This window comes from Furipterus horrens, unplaced genomic scaffold, assembly GCF_987537825.1.
Source record: "Furipterus horrens unplaced genomic scaffold, mFurHor1.1.pri manual_scaffold_2, whole genome shotgun sequence".
Taxonomy (NCBI): Eukaryota; Metazoa; Chordata; class Mammalia; order Chiroptera; family Furipteridae; genus Furipterus; species Furipterus horrens.
The window spans coordinates 46,977,372-46,995,753 of record NW_028327172.1 but is presented as its reverse complement, the minus strand read 5'-3'; the positions used below and the strand labels follow the sequence as shown (position 1 = coordinate 46,995,753).

At 52.8% G+C, this 18,382-nt stretch overlaps 1 protein-coding gene and 1 long non-coding RNA gene across 6 annotated transcripts in view; one reads left to right on the top strand and one right to left on the bottom strand.

The window, feature by feature from the left end:
* The window catches only part of LOC150018502 (uncharacterized), a 31,613-nt gene extending 30,946 nt beyond the window's left edge, over positions 1 to 667 (top strand). For all 5 annotated transcript variants that reach the window (XR_016508841.1, XR_016508847.1, XR_016508836.1 and 2 more), the window contains 2 exons: positions 70 to 211; positions 493 to 667. This is a non-coding gene — a long non-coding RNA (uncharacterized LOC150018502). The remainder of the gene's footprint in view (positions 1 to 69; positions 212 to 492) is intronic.
* A 1,302-nt stretch (positions 668 to 1,969) lies between these two features.
* The window catches only part of SLCO2B1 (solute carrier organic anion transporter family member 2B1), a 50,275-nt gene continuing 33,862 nt past the window's right edge, over positions 1,970 to 18,382 (bottom strand). Inside the window, exons 8-14 of the mRNA XM_090265473.1 lie at positions 17,912 to 18,014; positions 13,369 to 13,726; positions 10,312 to 10,477; positions 5,579 to 5,742; positions 4,073 to 4,137; positions 3,636 to 3,756; positions 1,970 to 2,299 (exon numbers count right to left, since the gene is read on the bottom strand). Of these exons, the coding sequence (XP_090121599.1) occupies positions 2,122 to 2,299; positions 3,636 to 3,756; positions 4,073 to 4,137; positions 5,579 to 5,742; positions 10,312 to 10,477; positions 13,369 to 13,726; positions 17,912 to 18,014 (1,155 nt within the window). The 3' untranslated portion in view covers positions 1,970 to 2,121. The remainder of the gene's footprint in view (positions 2,300 to 3,635; positions 3,757 to 4,072; positions 4,138 to 5,578; positions 5,743 to 10,311; positions 10,478 to 13,368; positions 13,727 to 17,911; positions 18,015 to 18,382) is intronic.

Genomic DNA, 18,382 nt, shown 5'->3' with positions numbered 1-18,382 from the left:
TAGTTGTTTTGACTTCTTGAATTCTAAATATTCACTTTCTTACCTCATTTTGTATTCTTTTTCTTCGAGGGATCCCAAAACTGTATAAACTTCAGTTCCCACACATTCCGGATCTAACCCTGGTGCCACCATTTATTTTCTGTGTGATCTTGGGCAAGTTACTATAGGAACCATTTCCTCTTTGGTGAAATGTAAATGACAGTTTGGACTGGTAAGGACTCAGAAAGCCTCATGCCCTCATTCCATTTCTGAAACCAGAAGTAGCTAGAGGAAGTAGCCCACCTAAATGAAAATTAGACCAGAATATACAGATAGGGGAAGATGTAATGTAAGAGAAATAATGATGAGCAATGAATCCAGTGAAACTGAAATCTAAATAATTGGAAATGATGCGGTTGTTGCAAATTCTAATGCAGTTTATAAGAAAGGATTTTTGTAATAGAGACATTATGCAAGAACAAATTTAATAACAAGCTGTATCTATAATTCCAGGTTATTTCTGCAAAACCTGGGAAACAGGAGGGAAGGAGAAGGAATATAAACACACAAAGAGCTTCATCATATTGAAGACTTGGAGATTCTTGGCGTTGATAAATACAGGCTCAGATATTTGTTAAACACTGAAAGGTATCAACAAATAGTGGAATAAAGCAGGAATTAGAATTTCTGCACTTCCCTCTCCTTTCATGTGGGACAGCCTGAGAGCCTACTGCTGGGAGCTGCACAGAGGCCCACAGCCAGTTGTGACCTGTGTGCCCTCAGCTTCTCCTTGGCCGTCAGCACATGGCTGGACACAGGGCTTGGGAAGTGACTGCTGATGGCCCCCTGTCTCCAGAGCAGCAGGTTCCAGCCAGGTCAGAGGAGTGAGGGCAACAGAACGGGCTGGGAGCAGATCAGGGAGATCACTAGTCCTGGCCATAACATCGGACAAGGCCTGACATGCACAGGCCCACCTTGTTCAGACCCAAGCGTTCCACAGACTGACTCATTCAACAGAGTCGGCATTACTTCTCCCAGGATTACCAGCCTGGGTGGGACAAAGAGCAGGCCCTTATACCAACCCAGGCATCACAGAGAATCAGATGTTACCCCCAACACTTGGGTATCATAGAACCAGGCGTTATCTACATAGCCCCAGGTGACACAGATTTAAGCACCCCAGAGGAAATGGTGAAATTAGCATTCTAGTTACAAAAGTCACAGTGACTTAGGTGAGGGTCATGGTCAAATGTGTGAAGTCTTGGCAATGCACAGGGTACCGGTGAGTGTGTGCTGGGTACATTTGGTCTTTGAAGTTGGAAAACATCCAAGTGAGAGGCCTGGGTTTCCCTCTCCACGGGAGCCCCTCCCCCAGACTGTGGCTTCCTGAAGGCAAGGTCTGAGACTTCCTGAGTCCAGAGAGTGAGTCTCCCCACTAAGATAAGACCGCTTGGGACCCTCACACCAGATTTCGTAAAGACTCTGCCCTGCCTGGATGTCCTGAGTATGAGGCTGCCTCCATCCCCAGTGGATCTCCCCTCAGAGCTCAGGTCTCTGCCTCCAGGGGGCGCCAAACGGACGCTTCTTGACAGAGGCTGCCCTGGCCCCACCTCCAGGCTGAGTGGGGCTGGGGAGGAGACAGGAGGGCATCCTGACCCCACAGATGGTCACAGCTGGAAGAGGACTGAAAGCTGGTTAAGTCCATTTCTACCAGACAGAGATGGTGACTGAGGCTCGGAGAGGATGCTCCAGGCCAGTGGCAGAGCCGAGCTAGGATCTGGTATGCAGGGCAGCCTGGTTTACTGTTGTCTACTTCTCTACCCTAGGGCCTGAGGGGGAAGATATACAGACCCTCTGCCCAGGAAAGCCTGGTTTCAGGTCAGCCTGTCTGGCTGGGGAAAAAAGAGGGGAGACCCTCTCGCTTCAGAAGTGGTCAACACAGCAAAACCCCAAGTAACTCCTTGATTCAGATGAGCAAAGACCTAGAAAGGGTCAGTGACTTGCCTGAAGTCACAAAGCAAGTTAGTGGAGGAGTCCAAATTGAAAAAACAAGGCTCCTGACAACCAGTCGCAAGACTAAAGGCCCAGAGGAGGGACTTGCTGTGGCTGCCACTCTTGGCCAGGGTGGGGCCCTGGGACAGCTCACACACTGAATTCTTCAGGCTTCTTCTCTGGTCCCGACATTAACAACTGCTGCGGTAGGTCAGGGCATGTCACCGCCTTGGTCTCCTCTTCTTTGTCCTGCTGCCTTAGGATAGCCAAAATCAAGGAGTAGCAAACCAGGGAGCCCGTCTTGAAGAAGATCTGGAGTCCAATAAACCTGGGAAAGAGCAAGGGACCCTTGGGTTCAAGACCTCTCCACTTAGGGCTTGGATGTCTTTGGGCTAGGGGCAGAATGAGGTCAGCAATTGCTACCCATTGTAAAGTTGGAGACATTGAAGCCCTGAGGGGAGGAGAGGCCGCCAGCCCTGGGTCAGTGGACTCTGCGTCACCATAGCCTCACTTGGGGAGATGAAGGAGCCCCTAGAGTTGAGCCATGGTGGCCCTTCCCTGGAAGAGGGGCTAAACCATGCAGTAGGAGCCCAAGTGAGGAGCAGAAACCTGGGCACCCTCCCTGCCCGTGCCTGACTGCCTTGTGGCCTGGGCCAGCCCTGCCTCTGTCTAGGTCTCTCTAAGGGTTCAGGGGGCCTGACAACCACAACTTTGGATTGTACCCCTTCTGCCAAAAGAAAAAGAGGATTCTTTCTCCCCTGTTTGTCTCACTCAGTGATTTTCAACCAGTGTACTGCAACAATTTTTAAAACATGCAATACATGACTATTTAGTCAGGGAACCGACTTCTTTTTTCTTAGAGTGGTATTAAATTTAAAAAACGACAACAGTGATCATGACAGTAGCTATCCAGTGTGAATGAATCACAGTTATACCATATTTTTGTGTGTGTGTGAGATGGGCAAAATATATATATTTTTAGTAGGCTGCAAAATTTTAGTTATTAGTTTATGTGTGCCATGAGATGAAACGGGTTGAAAATCGCTGGCCTAACTCACCAAGTCTCTCATTTAACTTTTCCCTAGGATGTCCATGGACAGACTTAGCCCACAGGAACCATGTCCTCCTCAGGGCTGGAAGTGACCAGCTCCATGCTTCCCACCCCGCTAGCAATGCCCCCACCCAAACCCCCACCCCATCCCAGGGCCAGCAGCCTCTCTGCCTTCAGGTTTTTTGGGCTTCCCATTGTACAGGTGGGAAGACTGAGCCCCCAAAAGGCAGGTCTTACAAAGAGGGAAAAGGGGCTGGACCTGGATCCCAGGCCTCCAGTGTTATAGAGAGGGCCTTTTTTCTACCCTATCCCAATTTCCTGTCTCTCTCACAGCGGGGCTACTGCCCTGGTTCTTCCCACACTCAGCTGTGACGATGCATGTTCCCACACAGACTGCTGTCACACAGCTTGGGTTCAAGGCCCAGCTTCTCCAGTTATCTGCTGTGTCTTTGGGCTACATGAATTCTCACTTTTCTCTTCACAAGCTCAGCACTGGATATAGCGCCTGTCACCAGCAGGACTTCCCCTCCCTGCTGGTGTCTTGCCTGGGACCCCTCCAGTACTCCCAGCATCCTCCCCACAGTCCGCTGGCAGCCCCTACCCTAGGTCTCACCGGTTTCGGAGCATGTCATGGTCGTAATAGCGGCAGACGGCCCGACGCCCGCAGCTCTGGGCCCAGTGCATGCAAGTGGTGTCGATGGCGCTGCCGTGGATCACGGGGCTGGGCATCCAGGCTGGAGGACGAGATGCTCAAGATACAATGGGTCTGGCATTCTTGCACCCCCACCCCCTTGGCTCCCTGGCACACACAACGCCTCAGGGGCTCTGAGCCACTGGAGACCTCTTGGCCCATATGTCTTTGACCCCCAAGCCCAACTCTCACCCTGGTATCAGATGCTGCCTCCATGAGGGGCTGTCTAGCTGCTTATACACCCACCCACTATGGGCCTGTGAACCCCAAGATCAGGAACTGGGTCCCATTCATCCCTGTGCCCCCTAGGCCCGGCACACAGCGGGTTTCTGGACCAGTGTCCCAAGCAGGTTCTTTACCTAAAACTCTCAGGAGCATGAACTGGATTCCTACAGCCAAAGTCTTGTCTTCTTTCTTCACTCCCCTAACAAGCAGCAACATGGGTGACATGAGGATCAAGAGGGTCCCAGCCCTCAAGAGCCTCTTACCCTGCCCTTCTCTCCCACACCCGCCAGCCTCCCCTGGTCTCAAGGCCCTTGGGTGGGGTGGGGTCAGGTGCAGGCCCCACACTCCATTTCCGATCAACCTGCAGAGCCCAATCCCATGTCAGGCACAGCCACTGACCATCCGGGCCCTGAGCTGAGCTCCCTGTGTTCCCGGTCACAGATGCCTTCCCCACCTCCCACCCCCTGGCTCCACCAGCTTCTCCCCTTCCTCCTCCATGTGACAAAATATGGAGCCGGACAGCCAGATGTGCCTTGTAGCTGCCTCAACCACTGGAATGCCACAGCTCAGGATGCCCCAACTGACAACCACTGGCTCCTCTCCTAGATGCTACCGGCAGCTGGCGTTTATGGAGCACTGACTACGGGCCCAGTCATTCCCTACTGCAACCCCCCACCCCATGAAGTAGGTATATCATTAGCCCCATTTCACCAATTAGGAGAATGACAGATTCTTGGACAGGTCAAGTGACTTGGCCAAGGTCCCACAGCTGATGGGTGTCAGGAGTTAGAGTTTGTGCAGCATATTGACTGCCTTCGCTCCTCCTAAGCAGGCTGTCTGCTGGGGCACCTGCTTACTCTACTTTGCCTCTCACAGCCAGACTACTTTATGGATCTGCTTGTCTTCTAATATTTGTTAGGGGCTCCATCCCCATTCTAATTTTCTAGAAAACAGGGAATAAAATAATCCCAGCATAATGAAAAATTGGAATTATCCCTTCTATGAGGTCCCCTTACTCAGCCCCCACCCTGAGAGTGGCTGACTTTGGCCTCAGATGACAATGTGTCAGTCCCAGCAGGCACCCTCAGGACAATAGCCAGAAAGATCTTAGCCCCCAAAGCAGTGCTCATCATGGGCTGGGTCCACAGTGGGCACTTAATAAGTGCTGGTTGACCTGAAGTGGCATTCACATCATGGACCACACTGATAGGGTCTGGTTTTCTGGATGTACCTCTTGTGGCCTGCCGGTGGCAAATAGCATGGGGGCTGGGAGTTAAGTGACCTGTGACTGGGAGGCAAGGGCAGGGCCTTAGGTGTGGCCTCCCCTTCCCTGGGGCCAGTAAGGGCCTGGGCTCTGGGTCCTAGCACCAGTACTATTCCACTTGCTACTGAACCCAGGCTATGTGACCTGGGGTTAGCTCTGAATTGCTCTGAGCCTCAGTTTTCTTATCTGTAAGATGGAAGAAAAACTTCCTCTCAGCAGCTTGTCATGAGGATGAAGGCAGGACAGTGGGAGCCTGGCCTGCTGTGGGGGCCCACCCATAACCCTTCTTCTTCAAAGCCCTCCCTCAGGTTCCTTGTCCTGCCTGTGGGTAAGGACCCCTTGGTACCCACCAGCTCTGGTCTGCCCCTGCGCTCACCTTAGAATGAGCATGAAGGAGGGTGTGTGGGTGACGCAGGACATGGTTGCACCCAGGCCAACCAGGAGCATGAAGGGCAGCACTAGGTGGCTGCAGGCTGAGCTGCAGGAGCCTGCCGACACAGGGCCACCCCCCACCACACAGCTGCAGTCGGTGTAGGAAACCTGGGCAGGGGGGAGAGGGGGAAAGAGCTTTCAGGAACCTCCAGGGGCAAGCAGCTGGCCAAGGGCCTGATGCCCCAGGAGGCTTTTGAGAGACCCAAGGGCACAAATCAGCTGAGTTAGAGCTGACAGGATGCTGAGATTTCTGACCCCTTGGTTGAGTCAGGGTGGCTTGAGCAGCCAGGCAGGTACCTGGACTCAGGCTGTCTGCACACAAAGGGGCTGAGCCTGCGCTGAGGCTGCGGGGAAAGGGGAAGTGGAAAGGAGAAAAGGGAGAGGGGCCCGGGAGAGGGCCCTAGAAGAGCATCACCCTCAACACACAACACAAACACACACATTTACATGCACAGTCATGCATACACACCACACACACATTTATACATACAGTCGCACATACACTACACACAGTCACACACATTTACTCATATACACAGCCACATATTTGCACGTGCATGGTCGCACATTTACACATACAGATATCACACACACACATTTACACATACACATGCAACACATACAGTCACACACATACACAAGCATGCTCACACATACCACACACACCATATACACATACACATTTACACAATACACATTCACACACTATAGACACACATACATCATACAGAGTGAGGCAGAAGGAGGTTTACAGTTGTTCACATGGAATACAATAATTGATGAATAATAATATAAGAATAGACTCTTTTGCATACAACTATAAACCTACTTTTGCCCTACCTTGTATACACATGCACATAAACACATAACACACACACCACACATGCATCCACACACATCATATGCATGACATATGTACTGCACGTACATATGCATTCACACACATACATATACCAACCCTCTCACATTCACCTCACGCACACCATATACAAATCCATTCTTTTACCTGGTGATGTCAGATGTCCCAAATTCCTGACCATATGTGCAAAGAATCAAAGCAAGAAAGAGTTTTGGGGAAGGAACTCAGATTTTTCAGCTGTGCTCCCCCTCCCACTTTACTGAGGCCTTCCCAGATGTCGGCTCCCACAGTGGACTCTCAAGGAGAGGCTGGAGCACAGGATGGAGAGAGGCAGTCTTCCCTGTGGGAGTCCAGGCTCAGCAGGGGAGGGGCAAGGAAGGCTTTACCAAAGAATGGGTTGGATCTGGGTCTCAGGAAAGAATAAGAGTTTGCCAAGAGGAGGAGTGGGACAAGTAGAGGGAGGGTCAGACGTAAAATTGTAAAATCGCAGTGGAAGAGAGACCCAGCAACTCTTCCCTTCTGCCTGCAGCAGAGAGTGCGTACAGTGGAGCACAGGAGGGAAGTACTTGAAGGTGCTCTGAGGTGGTGTCATGACAGAGGAACCTGGTCTGCTGTTGCCAGAGACACAGTGAACCAGGTGCCCTGCCAATTATCCTGCTGGCAACAACCTAAAATACTGGATGAGTCTTGAACGCATGGTCCTGAATGCACCCACAGCTGGCAAAAAGTAAAAAATACTGAGGTTCGGTACTCAGTGAGGCGAGAACGCAGAAAGAGGAGCAGAGTCCAGAAACTCACTTTGGCCCCAGAACCTTGGTACAATGGAGTATACTGAGTTTGGGGGGCTTCAGGGTCAGAGGATGAGTCCCAGCCCTCCCTTCTGCCAGGGTGAAAAATCTCATAGGAGACCCTCAGAGAACAGGGACCTCTCAAAGGGCTGAAGTATGAATAAAAGCTGACCTCTTTCCAAACTGCAAGGAAACACCCCAGGCTGGCTAAGGGTGTGTTTGATTGTAACCTGCATTCCCATCCTCTAGGTGGCCTGGAAAACCTCCGGCCAGAGATGGCCAGAGATTCTCACAGAAGTGCTCTAGACTGACAGTGCCCTAAGGTGCCTGACCAGAGCAAAACCGAGCCAGGAAGCCCAGGTTTTTCTTTTGTTCCCCACTATCAGAGTTTCCTGACCAGCGTGCCCCAGACCAGTGTGCCCCAGAGATCCTGAAGCTTCAGTTGGGCGTGCCCGTGCAGGGATTGGCCCCCATGTGGCCCGGCTGGCCTGGGGCACCTGGAACCCTCTGGGCCTCTCACCTTCAGCCCTGGCAGCCTCAGCCACTTCCCACAGTAGAAAAGGTTGGGAAGCCCTGAGTTGGATGGCAGGGAGCCTTGGAAACATTCTAGGCCTGGGTGAGGAAACACCTGATAGCACAAAAGCTGCTCTGGCAGCTGCAAGGGGATCAGGATGGAGAAAAGGGTACTGATTTGAGACAGAGAGAGAGAACACCTAGGATTCAGGCTTGGCTGAGGGGTGCTCTTTCCTGCCCTTCCCAGTGCCCTGCAGGGCTCATGTGCATGACAAGGCTGTGGAACCACATGTGTGTGACCTCCTGAGCACACACCATTTGGACCTGCACCTGCAGGCTGAGCAGCTCACCGAGTTGTAGATACAATAGAGGAGCAGGAGAGTGGAAAAATAAGCCAGGGCAAGGCTGCTAGCAGAGAAGTGCCCTGCCTGTCCCTTTTCTGAGAGGCTGGGACTGACACAAAAGCTGGGACAGACGTTCCCAGCCCTGGTTCTATGGCAGAAAGTTTCTCTCGTGAATGATTTCAGTCTCTCTGTCTACCTCTGCTTCAGCCCTAGCCCCTGAGCTCTAGATCCTGCCAGTCACCCACCTTTCCCTGTCTTTCCTCTTGTCACTTACTCTTCATAAAAGTTTACTTAGCACAGCTGTGCTGGACACGGACCAACCATCCTAGGCCCAGGAGCTTGCAGTCAGCTAAGGAGACAGGCTCACTGAGACAATTCCAGGCCAGAGTGAGTGCCTGAGTACTGACCAGGGCTGGGCTGCACACTCCTCCTAGTACTATCCAAAGACAACCTCTGAGGATGCTCCAGAAAGGGGGCTGGGCTGGAAGGCCAGAGCCCTGGGTTCTAGTCCCAGCTCTGGTATTAAGTCTTTGGGCAATGCCCGGTCCTTTCCTGGACCACCATTCCCCACCTGTATAATGGACATAAACAGGCATGGCCATTATTGAGTGCTTAAAATTCCCCAGGCACTGTGCTAAGTGTTTTTCATGGATTATGTCCTGTGGCTCTTCACTTGCTGTTTAATGAAGTCACCTGGGGAAAGCATTTAGCACAGGGTAGTAGGCACTCACTATACTCATTACCATCACCTCCATTTTACAGACAAGGAAACAGAAGCAAAGAACAATTTGCCAAAGATAACAGAGTCAGTTAGAGGCAGAACTGGGCCTGGGATCTGCCTCAGTGCTAAGGAGCCCATATTCGCAGGAGTTCACTGTCCCCTTGGGGATTCTGCCCCAGGCACTAGGGCCTGGAGGCTTCTGGAATGGTCTCAGGGAGGTCAAACCAGGTCAGGACAGTGAGGGAGAGGAGGTGCCAAAGGCTGGATTGCAGTTATTCCAAATGTAAACAGTTTACACAGCCCAGGTGCCGCCTGGCTGACTTCTGAAGCACAGTCAGCCAGGTGCTGTGCTCTGCAGCAGCCAGCGGGGACCCCGTCTCTCCCTGGAGGAGATGCAGGCTTGGATGCTGATGCCAAGCAGGACACAACAGCAGGTGGGGGGCTCTGGAGAGCGGGAGGTGTTGTCATAACAACAAGCCTGACACTGCAACCCTACATACACATGCTTTACAACCTGGGGGCTGGATAGTGTCCCTATGTGTCATTTGGTGGGACTGAGGAGAAAGGGGAGAAGGAGCCAGCTGGTTTTGGTGGCCTTCCTAAGGTCCACGCAGAATGTACTGCGGGTGATGCTGCCCCCTTTCCCACTCCGATGGCTCTTGAGGGCAGGGCCCCTGGGCTCTGGGTCCCAGCCTGGAGGATGGCTGGCTGCATGGGCTCACGGCGCAGCCTCCTCTCTGGTCTCCCCGTCTCCCAGCCTGCGCTCTGCTCACCCTCCTTTGCACCACAGCCTCAGTGTGGTCAAACGCAGGCCTGACTCTGTCACTCCCCTGCTTAAAAGTCATCCAAGGCTCTCCGTGCTCTCTGCATCAAGTTCCCCTGCGTAGTCTCACGCTCAGGGCCCTTCCTGGTCTGGGCCTTGCGTTCCCTCCATGAACCCTAGCTTTTGCTCCAGCAACTTCTTTGCAGCTTCATGAAACACTGTATTTGTGTGTGTGTGTGTGTGTGTGTGTGTGTGTGTGTGTGTGTCTACACTATGTGTATGCGCTTGCTTCCAGGCTCTCTGCTTCTGCTCTTCCCCCTGCCTGGAAAGCCCTTGCCTAGTTTGCCTACTCACCCTGGAAGCCTCTGGGACCCTCCCAGGTGGGCTGTACCTCCTTCCATCCTTGTCTGTACTTGTGGGGACCACTTCTCCTGCCTAGAATCCCCAAGCTCTTCCCTTTTGCATCTCTCCTGCATAGACAATGAGGCCAGATCTGGTTCACCTCTGTGTTCTAGGCACTGGCACACGGCTGGGCCCAGGCTGGCAATAAAAGCTTATTGAGAGAATAACATTCTCCACCTGCCAACAGAAGGAGACAGACAGACAGAGAGCCAGAGAGTGCGAACGTTCACAGTTGGAGAGTGGAGAGCGCATGAGAGGTAGCGGGGGCAGCCAGAGGCCTCACCCACCTGGCTTTTGTCCAGAGCCTCCTGGGCCACGCGGGTGGTGCAGCCTGCGTGGCAGGGTGTGAGGTACTCCACACGGGTGCTGGGGTCACAGACGGGGTTGAAGTCGTCCGGTGGGCAGGAGCAGGGCTCCATGCAGCCTGGAAAGGGCTCCAGCCCAGGCTGGGCACTGAGGGCAGAGAAGGCCAGAAGGGTTGACCTGGCTCTCCCTCCCTCGGGCCACAGGCTGGGTATACCTCAGCCTTTAGCCTGGCTCCCCACCCGAGACAGCAGTGGCCAGCGATTGCTTCCCCATCCAGGTGTTTCACTGCTGGGCTGCTCTGTGGCAAAGAGGGGGTGAGCTCCTCGCCATGGGGGTGTGCAAGCAAGGAGATGGCTGGAAGCTTCAGGAGCCCTCCCTCCCAACGGGAGAGGTGGGGAGTCGAGTCTGGACCAGAGGCCCCTGAGACGTCTTCCAGCCCGGAGAGTCTGTGAGTGTTGGAACTGTTTCTGTGAATATCTCTGTTCCCCAGTGACCCTTCTTTAAGGAACATAAGGCAAATTCCTCCCAGAAACTAGTCTTAGATGAAAAGTGCCTTTTTTTTGTGTGTGTTACAGCAGGATTACTTCCTTTTCTTGGGAAGTTTGAGCTATGCGTGTGGAACTCAGGATACCGGACTAACTGTGGGATCTCTGACCTGCTCCTGCCTCTCTCTGGGCCTCAGTTTCTCTGTCTGTCACCTCAGCTGGGGATCTTGCACCCCATCATCGTCCTTCAGTCTCGTAACCTCTCGCTCACTCTCACTACCTTGTTCACTGTCTCAGGCATGTTTTTTGTCCCACCTGCCTTCCTTCTGAGATCCTGCCCCCCAGACCCCAAGAAAGCCCCCACTCTTGTCAGCCAGGGCAAGATGAGGAGGAGATCAGAAGAGAGGCTGAACCCCAGGGGAAGGTGCCTCTGGGACTCAGAGTGTCATCTGGCATCACAGCTTGAAGGGAGAAAATCTACCAAGGAGCCAATGGCCCAGCCACAGAGGAGGAGGCCAGGGAGGGCAGCTGGAGGGGCTGTGGGCTTGGGGCAGGTGTGGGCAGAGGCCAAGGCAGAGGGGCAGGCCCGGCCAGCTTAGTGAAATCTCTGTTCCTTGGAGAGGAGAACTAGCAGGGGCTGGGGAGGTAGCTGGGATAAAGGTTGAAACGACCTGTAGCCAGAGTTGGGGGTTGGGGAAGTGGAACAAAGGTGAGCCCTGCTCCCTCCCTGAGGTGGGGTCTTTATCTGGAGCCGGAGGAAGACCACGGGCCAGCACAGTCGTCTCCTCCTTTCCCCCTGCCAGGCAGTGTGTCTGACACTGTCTCCCACAGGAGGGGAACAGGATGGGCTGTCTGAGCCGAGGGCCCATCTGGAGGCGGCACCACGGACCTCCGCCCAGGGCGAGGCTCTTCTCAGAGCGCCCCCTGCCGGCAGCTGGGAGGCTGAGCGGGTGAGAGCTGGAGAGCTGGGGCTCTTCCTGGGTCCCTTGCTCCGGTGGGGAGAGCCCTGGCTCCAGGCAACCCTGGGTGCGTGACTTCATCTCCTCATCGGTGAAATGGGATGATGGCAGGACCCATCTCAGAGATCCCGTGAGGGTCCCATGAGGAATACGAGAGAGCTGGGTGGGTCACTGGGCGAGAGGAGACCTCTGCCCTCGGCAGCCATCGATATTACTAGTTGGGCCGGAATACGAGAAATCCTGCTCAATTTGTTCAGTTGGTCCTGAAAAACTTCTTCAATGAATTATAACCCAAAGTTCAGTGAGTAAATGGCAAGAAAACAGATGCGAACACAGGTGAAATGAGACGTCAGAGTCAAGATGAGAGGGAGAGGAAAAGAGAAATGGGGCACATGGTACATAGGCTGACTTTTTAAAAAACTGTGGTAACATAGCCGTTTACTTTTTATTCCAGAAATCTGTTTAAGGCCCTGGCTTCATCCTGAGACCTAAAGGCTGGCTGAAGCCCTCCTGCTCTGCCTAGAACAGGGCTCTGCACACAGAAGGCCCCACCCTGGACAGCAGAGATGCCTCACCGTCTGGGAAAAGTAGAGGGAGAGGAAGGAGGGAGGGAGGGAAGGCGGAAAGGAGATAGGGAGAGGTCCGTGAGGCGGGACCTGGCACAGAGAGCGCCAGGACTGAGCACTTCTGGAACCTGAGCTGAGCCCCCACCCCACCCATCACACGGAAGGAGCCCCAGGTGAGAAGGCACCTGAGATGCCCAGGGAGAGGCAGGAACACAGAAAGATGAGGAATTCTAGCTGAGTGCTGGGCCGGCCTAAGCCTGGACCAGTTCCCAGGAACAATGAAGTCATGCTGGAGAAGAGGCCTCAGCGTAACTTCCCACATCCTCTCCAAGATGCTTCCAAGAGGAGAAGGTATGTGTGGGGGCGGGAAGTGTGGGAGAGGGGAGGGAGGTAGGCAGGCCTCAGAGGCTTTCCTCCTAGGGGTGGAGGCCGGTGCTGCCCCACATAGGTGGAAAAATAATTCTGAAATTTTAGGGCTAGGGAACAACAGAATTTAGCTCCCAGGCTCTGCGAACCAAGGATCTCCCAGGTCTGCAGGCCAAACCCTTCCCAGAGCACAAGTCCTCTCTGCAGTGTCCCTGGTAAGGGCCTCCCAGTGCCTGCTTGGCCCCCAGGGATAGAGAGCCTGCACCCTCCTGGGCAGGCCTTTCCTCTGCCTGGGAGCAAAACCTGCCTTAGGCTGAGCTGGGCCCGGCTCCTGTGATGCGCCCCACCTCCACTGGCACACAGGGCCTGCTCATTCTGGAGATGCCATGTCCACAAGTGGCTTTGCCCTGGCTGAGGCCTCCATCCCTCCCCAAGCCTGAGCTGTTCTGCCCACGAAGTCCCTTCCATCCCCGCCCCTTCCCATGCTGCCTGACAGCTTCACTGGAGAGACAAGTCCCACAGTTCAAAATGGGGAGGGGAGGAGAGAGGGCTGTGGGGCAGGTGAGATTTGAGGTACCTCGATGACCTGGCCTTGTATGGGCCACCCCCTTCTGTCTCACCCTCTTTCATGCTTTTGCTCACATGCTCTCGAACATACTCACCCAGGCTGCTGGATGATGCCTGCAATCGGGTGTGTAGGGCAGCCCATGAAGAAGAGGGGCAGGCCGAGAAGTAGGCCGGACAGCGCCCCCAGCAGGCAAAGGACACTGCAGTGCATGGGGCCCAGGTGGAGGCGCTTGACCAGGATGCCCCCCACTATGAGGCCCACGATGGCTGAGGGGAAGGTGAGGCAGCCAATGAGTATGTTGGCATAGGATGCTGTGATGGAAAACTGGCGCTCCAAGAACTTGGGCATGAAGGTGGCTGCGCCCGCTGCCATGGATGATGTGCACACCTGGGACAGGACCACCAGCAGGAAGATGGGGTGGCGCAGCGTTCGCAGCAGCACCCTGGGGAAGACTGTTGGGGTGAATGGGGACCAGGTCAGTGGGCAGCCATGTCACTTACTTCTGTTCCATTCCTTCCATCCCAGCTCATTCCATATAATTCTGTTACATTCAATTCTATCCTATCGCATCTGACTCCTGTCCATTTCATTCTATTTTCTTTTTGAAATTCTGTTTCATTCTATTCCATCAAGTTAGATTGCATTTTATTCAATTGTGTTTCTGTCCATTCAATTCTGTTCAAAATTCTATTCCTATACTTGTATTCCATACCGTCCTACTGGGTTCTATTTGATTCATGCCATCCTATCTCATTTCATGTCTTCTGTTCTACTTATTCATCTCTTCTTTTTTTTTCACTCAGCCTTTTCCATCCTGTCTTGGTATAGCCCTTTCCAAGAACCCAGGTCTCTGTCTTCCATTCTGTATTCCCAACACGGGGCAACATCCCCTCCCCTGACCTCCCATCCTTAGTTTGTGTTGTTCCATAGCACATTACCTAACATGCTACACATTTTACTCATTCAGCCATTTTTTGGTCACCCAACCACAATGCAAGCTTCACCTAGAGCAGGGATGTTTGTCTGTTGGGTTACTTGCTGGATTTCCAGAGCCTGGAGCACAGTAAGCACTCAACAAAGATTTATGGAACGAATAAGGGAATGAATGAATGGACACACAGACTAATATATGATCAAATATCAAAATATTGGGGCAGAGTCGAAGACCTCGAGATCAGGCAAAACCTGAGAAGGCTGGCTGCTGGGCCGCTTTCTGGAGGTAGGACAGAGGTGGGGTCTGAGGGATGGGAAGACCTGGAGAGACTGAGTGGGAAGGGAAAGGAATTCCTAAACAGGGCACAGCAGGGGCAAGCACATGGAGACAAGAATAGAAGTGATGGCCTCCCCAGTCTCTTCCTGGCTCCTAAACCGGTGCCTGAGTCAGGTTTCCTCATTGCATATCTGTTGAACTGAAGGGCACTTAACACTGGGTAAGTCCCAGGCTCTGGGCTTCAGGGCCTTCATCAGCAGGGGCAGCCAAGGTGACAGCCAAGAATGCTTTTGTTCTGACATGTGTGACTCTCTCCAGCAACAAGAGAGAAGGACGTGAGATGCAAGTTACACCTAAGGTGTGTGGGAGAGAGGAGGAAAGGCCTTTCTAAGAAGAGGAATCGGAGGAACCAGCTACATGCCGGGCTGGGCTGCTAGGGAAAGATGGCCGTGGGGCCTCTCTGGGCTGAGTCCCCTTCTGTCCCCGCAACAGCAGGGCCGAGGCTCTGTCTGGCGAGATTTATGCCTGTCCTCAGAGCAAAGCCCATAGCCACATCAGCTGATTCCTTAGCTCCTGGGTGGGGCTGGGAGCTGTTTTCTTGGGACAAACAAGTCCAGGCAGAGTAGGTGGGAGCTGGGGCTGGGGAATTCCCCCTCCTTCATGTCCCAGGCCTGCCTCCTGTCCCTCTTCCCTTGTCACATGCAGAGTGCATTCAGGAAGGCTTTGAAGCAGGGAGGTGACACCAGGCCTTCACCCCAGGTAGCTGCTCCAGTCTCCCTCCCTCCCCCATGAGCTGCCCTGTCCAAGACTGGCCTGGGCCTGTCCCAAGCTGTACAGGTGCCCTCATTGTACAGGTGACAGGGACTCACCCCAGTTCATCTGGAGAGGCTGGGGCAAGGTCAGAAGTTGCCAGGGGTTTCCTGACTCCTAATATAAGGGCCATCCCCCCCCCCCGTACCCCCACCCCATATTCCTGGGCCTCTGGCCACCTAACTGCATCTATTAATTGTTTCCATCCTATTCTCCTGTGCTAATCGCTGCAGTGCAATTTGTACCCATTCTCTAGGTGCAGCACCTGTAGCCTGTCCCTAGGACAGACAGAAAGTGCCTTTCACTTAGATAGAGATACCTAAAGGGAAACTGCAGGGTCCATCTCTAGCTTAGAAACGTGTCTTCGCCATTAGACAGGGCCTTTCCTTAGCTTAGCACAACGTCTCCCCTACCAGACAAGCCAGAGCCTCTTTCAACTCAGGGACTATGTGTCCCCTATCAGACAGGGCCTCCCACAGCTCAGAAGCCAGGTACCCCCCTCAGATAGAACAAGTTCCCCCTTCAGGTTAGGGACTATGTTTCTTCTACCTGTCAGGACTTCCCTTAACTCAAGGACAACATCTCCCCCATCAGACGGGCCTCCTCCAGCACAGAGGCCAGGTCTGCACTAGACAAGGCAGGTTCTCCCTCCATTCAGGAGCTGTGTACCTTCCATTGGACAGGGACCATCCTGCAGCATAGACCCTTGTCTCTCCCTTAAATCAGGGCCTCTCCCACCTCAAGGACTGTCTCTCCTATAAGACGGGGGCCTTCCTTAGTTCAGGGACTGTCTTCCCCCAAGAGTTTAGGGCTCTTCCAGCTGAAGGACCATGGTTCCAGGTGGTCAAGGCCAAACCTCAGGATCAGACTGGTCCCTCTGGAGCTCAGCAGAAAGCCCGGCAGCCAGGTTGGCTGACTAGCCACAGGGTTTGTGGTCAGCCCTGCCTGCCCTGCCTCTGTGTTCTCTAGGCTCATGTAGAAATTGAAACTACCAGAGACCATCTGGCCCAGGACACCCACTCCAGGATTCAGTTTCAGTGACTGGCTCCAGCTTTCCTCTGGGCAGGAGCCAAAGCAATGATTAATAAGCTCTTCCATAGAGCCCCAGCCAGTACCCTCCAGCAGTGGAGGGTGACCTGAGGTCAAGGAGTCTAAGCCCCTTCCTCTAGGCTTAGCAATATGGAGGGCCCGCCCCTCTTTCCTTGTGGATGCTGGAGAACTGGGAGCTAGATTACTGGTATCTCAACATCATATTTTAGGAAACACTTCCCAAGAATTAGGCTTAGTTAACTTCCTGTTGCAAAAGTCCTCAGTGAAGACATGAAGCAAACCCTGCGGTTATCACCCTCTTAAACCACAGGCAGTTGAACTGACTGTCCCAGGGCACAGTCAGGATAATAACAGTAGGGCAGGAGTGATAATTGAAATAATAATTATACCTTATAGAAGTACAGTTTTTAAAATAATATACAAAGGGCTTTCCATTCATCATCCCATTTGATTTTTTGCAATAGTCCTTGAGAGAGGGAGAGCAAGGATTATAGACTCGATTTTTCAAGTGAGGAAACTCAGGTTAGGGGAGGAAAGAAACTTGTAAGGCTGTACACTGGTCAGTATTGGGGGTGGGCCTCTAATCCAGGTCTCTGACTTGCTCTCCAGGCCTATACAAGAGTCTGGCTCACAGCAGGCAATCAATGGTCATGGGGTCAGAATCTTTGGAAAGGATGGCTTGGTTACAACATGGACACTGGTTGCTGATCAGCCAAGTTCATAGTCTTGGGATCAGGGTGACATGGGTCTTTGATTATTGAGTCTGCCCTGAGTGCACAGAAGGGAAACCAAAACCCAGAGAGGAGCAATCACCCAGGTCAAAAGTTCAGGTTTCTGCACTTTAGCCCAGAGCTTCCTCTACACATACCACAATCTAGGAATTTAATAAATATTTACCGAGAGCCACCTGCTTGCAGGCTCAGTGGTAGCAGGCAGAGGGGTCACAGATGGCCCTGGCCTTCAGGAGCTCCCTGCTTGGGGGAAGGCCTGGACAAGTACGCAGCACAGACCTGAGCTGATCTAGAAGGCCTAAGGGTTCAGAGAGCTGAGAGGAGGGAGAGCCAGGCTAGGTAGGCAAAGGAGAGAAGTGGCACTTGATTTTGACCTAGAGGGACAAGGAAGGTTTTTTTATCCTCACCTGAGGATACGTTTATTGATTTTAGAGAGAGGAAGTGGGGGGAGGGTGGAGAGAGAGAGAGAAACATCAACGTGAAAGAGAAACATCTGTTGTTTCCCTTCCATATTCGCCTGGACTGGGGATCCAACCCACAACCTAGGAATGTGCCCTGACCAGGAATAAAACCTGCATCTTTTTGTGTATGAGACAATGCTCCAACCAACTGAGCCACCTGGCCAGAGCAACAGGGAAGATTTTGATCGAGAGCAATAAGAAATGGTGTTCCAGGCAGAGGGGATCATATGAGCAAAGACTCACAAGGAGTCTATGATGCTCATGAGGACCTATAGTATGGAAAATGAATCAACCAAGGCTGGGATGGACTGGATCCTGTAGTCTCAAATGCCCCTCTACCTCTGCTTCCCCATAGACTAGCCTAAGCTCACCTACCTTTGATGAACTGAATCACGCTCAGGTCGGTTGCAATCTGGGCTGGTCCATCCTGCTTCTTTGGGGACTCCTCGGGGCTCTGCTCAGAGCAGGAGTCTTCATCCTGGGAAGACACAACCAAGGGCAGCGAGTCGGATGAAACGTTCTGCTCAGACATGCTTGTGAGCTGGGGAACGGAACTCTGGAGAGAGGGTGGGGGCCTGTCACCTCCTCAGGAGCAATTAGGGGCCAGCAGTGCTTCTTTTGTCCTTGGCCTAAAGGCACTTAACAAGTGGGTTATTATTTTTTAAGAAAACAGAGTTTATTGCCCAGCAATTAAAAGTATTCAAACATGTATTTTCTACATAATTTATTGCAAGGTGATCAATGTTAAATAAAATATTAATTTTCATCCTTTGCTTCAGTTCATGTCTTCTTCCCCAATTCTTTGTTTTCCTTCCAAAATGTCACATGGCACACTTCTGAGGCAAT